Source organism: Myotis davidii, unplaced genomic scaffold (assembly GCF_000327345.1).
Source record: "Myotis davidii unplaced genomic scaffold, ASM32734v1 scaffold2782, whole genome shotgun sequence".
Lineage (NCBI taxonomy): Eukaryota > Metazoa > Chordata > Mammalia > Chiroptera > Vespertilionidae > Myotis > Myotis davidii.
In genome coordinates this window covers 118,191-124,131 of record NW_006293227.1, presented here as the reverse complement: position 1 = coordinate 124,131, position 5,941 = coordinate 118,191, and the positions used below count along the sequence as shown (strand labels likewise).

The following is a 5,941-nucleotide window of genomic DNA, read 5'->3' as shown; positions in this document are numbered from 1 at the left end:
TAGAAGATTTATTCAATTTTAGAAAACAGGTCTTTTATGAATATTTATTGAGTGATTTGTGAGGACTGGGGGGAAGCACTTGTTTAAGCAAAAATATGCAGATGGGAAATCTGACCACACAAACTTTATGTTGAACCACCTGCAAAACCATGTCTATTATTTCCCACAAGTGCGACTGTTGCTTTCTGCTTTCACAGGTGGGACAGCCAAAAGTCAACAGTTATTTCTACTCAGTCAAAGAAATCAAATGTCATATTTAGATTTTTAAATCCATATTTTCAAACTGCAATAACGTGCAGGACACATATACTATTTCCAGCCCACTCATCGCTAGGCTTTGTCTTTGCTGGGTCATCCATCTACCTTTAAGCCCAAAAGATATTATTAACCAAGAATCACAAAACAGGCTAAACTAACCCAAGAGAGAAGATAAATAATAGGGTAAGAAATTTAAAAAAAAATTGGGTCCAACTGGTTCTGAAACTGTTAGCTGGACTGCCACCATCTTGACTAGGTTCTGGCTTTAATAATCTAATTCAATCGTACAAGTAAGTTGTAATCACAAGCTTTACCCAGCACCTAAAGAAATGAGGTCCCTTTTACTCTACAGGGAAATTTCAATACTATTCTCTTCTGTCGATACATTATTTTTTCTTCAGGGAAATCATCAGTTGTGTTCCTTACCAGATTAGTGTTTAGAAAAGCCCAAAGCTGACTTCCGGCTTCCATAAGTGCAGTTTGTTGTCCAATATCCAGAGCTTCGCTCGCAGAATTATTCACAGCAAGCAAAGCAGACAGCGCCGTGTTCTACGGAGAGATAGGAAAAGGACCTAAGTTTAGACACCAGCCTCACGGAGCTGAGGCCAATTACCTAGAGGTTATGAGTTACTCATAACTCTTCATAAAAATCCATGTGCAATTATATTCCTAAGACCCAAACCCATCTTTTCAGCTATTTCTTTAATATATTTTAATAAAACTAATTTCCCTTAACATAGAAACATTAGCTTCATTTTTTAAAATAAACTTTTTCCTTTCAGGTTAAAAACTTAATAAGAAAATAAAAAGAACATTTTATCTTAAGTTTGATACAAATAGTCAGTATGGCCAAGCTAATTTATAATAGTCATCAATTTAGACCTGGTCAGCGTATTTCAGCTGGTTGGAGCATCGTCCTGTACACTGAAAGGTTGCGGATTCAATCCCCAGTCAGGGAATGCACAGAAAACTGACAGATGTTTCTCTCTCACATCAATGTTTCTCTCTCTCTAAAAGTCAATAAACTATTCTTTTTTAAAAAAAAATGTAAGAAGAAGTAGTACACTATCTAGAATAGGGGTCCTCAAACTTTTTAAACAGGGGGCCAGTTCACTGTCCCTCAGATCGTTGGAGGGCCGGACTATAGTTTTAAAAAAAAATATGAACAAATTCCTATGCACACTGCACATATCTTATTTTGAAGTAAAAAAAACAAAACGGGAACAAATACAATATTTGAATTTGCATGTGGACCGCGGGCCGTAGTTTGAGGATCCCTGATCTAGAATCACAGACTAAAAACCACCTTTTCTTGATTCACTCTTAACTACATATCCCATCTTAGCCCCCCAACCCTCCCCGCCCCCACCAGGTGTGGGCTTGGTTGGGGTGTGAAGTGAAGGCCATGAGAATGGAACGACAGTAACAATGCCTTTTACCCATTATATGTCAACAACCCCTCAATTTTATGTAATTACCATACTGGTCTTTATTTACAATTTACCCATTTCTTTTTATAAATAAACAGGTTAAGTAAACTGCTGAACTAAAGTTTTTGGTCATACATACAAGATTTATTCAATTTTAGAAAATAGGTGCTTTTATTTTACCCAATACAAAATATTTTTTGTCTTTACTATAGAGATTAGTTGCCCAATAAATGCAAAACGTGAACCACTTAGCCTACTCCTAACTAGGTATTTAATAGTTCTGCCAAATAAAGGCACATAAATGTTTATTTCCTTTAGATACATGCAAATGTCATTATGATAACTGTGGTCAAATGCCATTAAATAGAGCGTATTAGAACATTTACACTCAGAAATGAAATATAAACCCCTCAGAAATCCTGAACTTACCAGTCCCCAACCTTTTGAAGGCCCTGTCCCCATCCCTGCTTGATTTTCATCTTATCACAAACAGATAACCATACTTACCAGTTATTTATTACCTTGCTAAGCTAGAATGTAAGGCCCTGAGAGGAGGAATTCTTGCTCTGCCCCCTGAGATACCCAACGCCTAGAACAAAGCTGGGCACACAAGAGCACTCAAAACAGGTTTGAGTAAATGAATGAGCAAATGAGCACTAAAACTGGAAAATTCAACTCCGTGTATTATAATCCATTTTTCAAAATTGTAATCATTACTTCTTACAGATGAACTTCTTTTTTATTGCATTATTTTAAGAGGGAGCATTCTAAATAGAAAGGTACATAAAGGCTCAGAATAGGTATACATAATAGGGGTTGTATCCTGTCAAACAGAAGGACCTAGAGCTGTGTCAGCAAAAATACTAAAGGAATTTCGTAATGTGTTTCACAATGTTCAGTATGTCTTGAGCTTCAGACACTCACCCTCCATATAATTTATAATTTACATCATTCAAGACAGGATGTTTCCCAGAGTCTTTCACAGAACGTAGAAATCTGAAAATCTCACAAGTTTCTAACCTGAGGGCCGAAACTGGTCCATCTTATAACAACCCACCCATTCCTAAAACGGTGCTCACCAACCACTACTGAAAAATCAAATCAATCAAACTGATTACTTGCCAGCCACTCGAGTTCCCCCACAGTGCGACTGCCACTGAGCCACCTCCTGCTCTGTGCAGCGCCTGTTCTGACAACCTCATGAGCAGTTTGCTTCCTTAGCTCAGCGGGGAAAGCCTGGAAAGAAATATGTTGCCACAGAGGCAGATTTTCCGCTTCTTTTGGGGCAAATTTCTGGATAAACTCCACCTGAAATAAATTGTTAAAGAAACATGAGTAATTTAATATATTATTTAATATATTTATTTTTAAAGTTTTTAATTAAACAGTGTTATCACAAGGTACCAGATTCAAGGTTAACTGAAATGAACACTTATTTTTGTTGTTGCATTTGTCTCCATCAGGAACATTATGAAAATGCACTGAGAATGTTAAAGAATATATTTCCTTAATAGGTCAGCTATTTTAAAAGGCTCCTACCCAGTAAGCCTACTATTTTTTTCAAATATATTTTTATTGATTTCAGAGAGGAAGGGAGAGGGAGAGAAAGACAGAAACATCAATGATGAGAGAATCATTGATTGGCTGCATCCTGCACTAGGGATGGAGCATGCAACCTGGGCATTGCCCTTGACCAGAATCAAACCTGGGACCCTTCAGCATGCAGGCCAACGCTCTACCCACTGAGCCAAACCAGCTAGGACAAGCCTACTATTTTCCTACGAATTCATACTATCATCACCTTATACAGTTAAGTCAGAAGTAATATTCCCAACACGGCAACAGGAACTTAAAGAAGCAAAGGTTGTAGAGTCAGTTTTCCAGTGGGAACGGACTCTGCTCTACTTGAGACAACGCAGGACTAGCTTGGCATTTGTTATGGGTGTTTGGGACGTTCTTTAATTTCTGAATCACTGTTTCTTCATCTGTATCCCTTGTACAAAGCTGACATGAGGACCAAAACAGTTTGAGTGCCTGATATAAAGCCCAGTCCACATTACAGTCCCCAAAAATGTCTGTTCCCTCCCTCCTTCCTCTAGAGGAGTAGCCATGTCTTAGGAAAAAGAGGTGAACAGGGCAGAAGTGACACTTGGTAAATGCTCACTTCAAACCTCACAGCTGCCATCAGAATAAGCCTCAGTATCTCAATGTCAGGACCAATGAACACTCCCAAGGGCTTGAAGAACAGGGATTCAAATTCAGATTTGTCCTTTAATTGTTAACTTTTTTTTTTTTTTTTGGCTAATCCTCACCCGAGGATATTTTCTCCATTGGTTTTTAGAGTGGAAGGGAGGGGTAAAGACAGAGAGAGAGAAACATCCAGGTGAGAGACAAATCGATTGGTGGCCTCCTGAATGAGCACAAAAGGTGCCAGGCATGGAGCCTGCAAACAAGGTATGTGCCCTTGACCCAAATCAAACCTGGGACCCTTCAGTCCACAGGCCAACGCTCTACCCACTGAGCCAAACTGGCTAGGGCTATCTTTTAATTGTAAATTTTAGCATAGTAACTTGCTCATAGCAGAAAATCAATATTTGATAACTGAAGGAAAAAGTTTAAAACCCCTCAGTTACCCATAACATATATCTGATAGCCTCAATTATTGGGGAAAACTTAGAAAATGGAGATGAAAGATGTCTAAATTTAGTTTATCTCCTTTATTTATAACAAAGCTTCTAGACCTCACTTAGAGCCAATTTGTTGTGAGTTGTATTATTCTAAAAGTTAAAATTTCACAACAACCCTGGAAACGAATACTTTTATTCCTATTTTCTATGTGAGAAACTGAGGTTAAGAGGACCTTTTCCCTCCCCCCATGAAGAGCAATGTACCAAGAACCTAGGACAAGGCCTCTGACAGGAGAGTGAGGAGAGGAAAATGCAAAGGGACCTGAGCAGACCACGAGGCTAGAGCTGGGAGGAAGGACAGCGTGTCTTCTCGCGTGCTCACAGTCGGCCTCAGGTGCTTCTGCCTTGAGGAGGCTAGAAGGTTGGTGCGGTTCTCCCAGGGCCCAGCCAGCCTCTCTAGGGCAGGAAAGAAGACTGCGGACTTGGGCCAAATACTCTAGGGCGGTGGTTCTCAACCTTCTGGCCCTTTAAATATAGTTCCCCATGTTGTGACCCAACCATAAAATTATTTTCGTTGCTACTTCATAACTGTTATGTTGCTACTGTTATGAATCGTCATGTAAATATCTGATATGCAGGATGGTCTTGGGCGACCTCTGTGAAAGGGTCTTTCGCCCGCCAAAGGGGTCGCGACCCACAGGTTGAGAACTGCTGCTCTAGTGAGAGTAACTCCCTGCGTTTACTAAGCACCCCTCCAGTGCTAGTGTCTTACAGATATTACTAAGTCCTTACAAAACTTTTCAAAACTTGTTATACATATCCACCACTTTGCAGACAGGGAAACTGAGGTTCAGAAAGGATGACCTGTCCAAGGTCATACTAAACCAGGATTCAAACAGAGGCCTGTAACCCTTTCGCTAACCTAGTGGTTCCCAAGCGTGTATCCCTGTCAGCTTCATATAGGAATTTAACAATAGTAACAAAAACAAATTACTAAGCCTCACTTCATAGCCACCACTCCATACCCAGATGAAGGTCGGGAACCTGTTTTTTTTGTTGTTGTTGTTGTTTCCTTTCTTTATTGATTAAGGAATTACATGTGTCCTTATCCCCCCATTGCCCGCCCCCTCATGCCCTCACCCCCCTGGGTGTCCACTGGTTATGCTTATATGCATGCATACAAGTCCTTTGGTTCATCTCTCCCCGGAACCCCCACTCTCCCCTACCTTCCTTAGACCCCCCCCAAGTGGCCAGTCAGAGGGACTGCCCGTGGCTACCAGGCCCTGTAACTGCAGAGCCTCCTCCATCACAGCTTGTTTCCTCACAACCTCAACAGCTACGGCCATCCTACTTTCCATTTCCCCTGCATGTTAAACTCATTTACTGAAGAAAAAGATATAATTAAGGGCATAAATAATATTCTAGCTCTTCAAATTAGTTACAGAGGCAGGAAACATAGAACCATTTCAGGATCTTAAATGCACGAGAAACAAGAGGGAAGATGCTTCAGGAAGAGAGAGTTAGAACTATGATCTAACTTGCAGCAAAGGCACTGACAAACTTAAGTCAGGCTCCTCTGAGCCTTCTTCTGACCAGCCTTCGACCTTGGGTTGTCCTATGCTGGGC

The 5,941-nt window shown here is 40.4% G+C and overlaps 1 protein-coding gene across 1 annotated transcript in view; it reads right to left on the bottom strand.

Annotated features, from left to right (window-relative positions):
- Positions 1–5,941, bottom strand: part of LOC102751722 (chromosome unknown open reading frame, human C1orf112) — a 37,202-nt gene that overhangs the window by 7,301 nt on the left and 23,960 nt on the right. Inside the window, exons 16-17 of the mRNA XM_006766838.2 lie at positions 2,811–2,996; positions 685–807 (exon numbers count right to left, since the gene is read on the bottom strand). Of these exons, the coding sequence (XP_006766901.2) occupies positions 685–807; positions 2,811–2,996 (309 nt within the window). The remainder of the gene's footprint in view (positions 1–684; positions 808–2,810; positions 2,997–5,941) is intronic.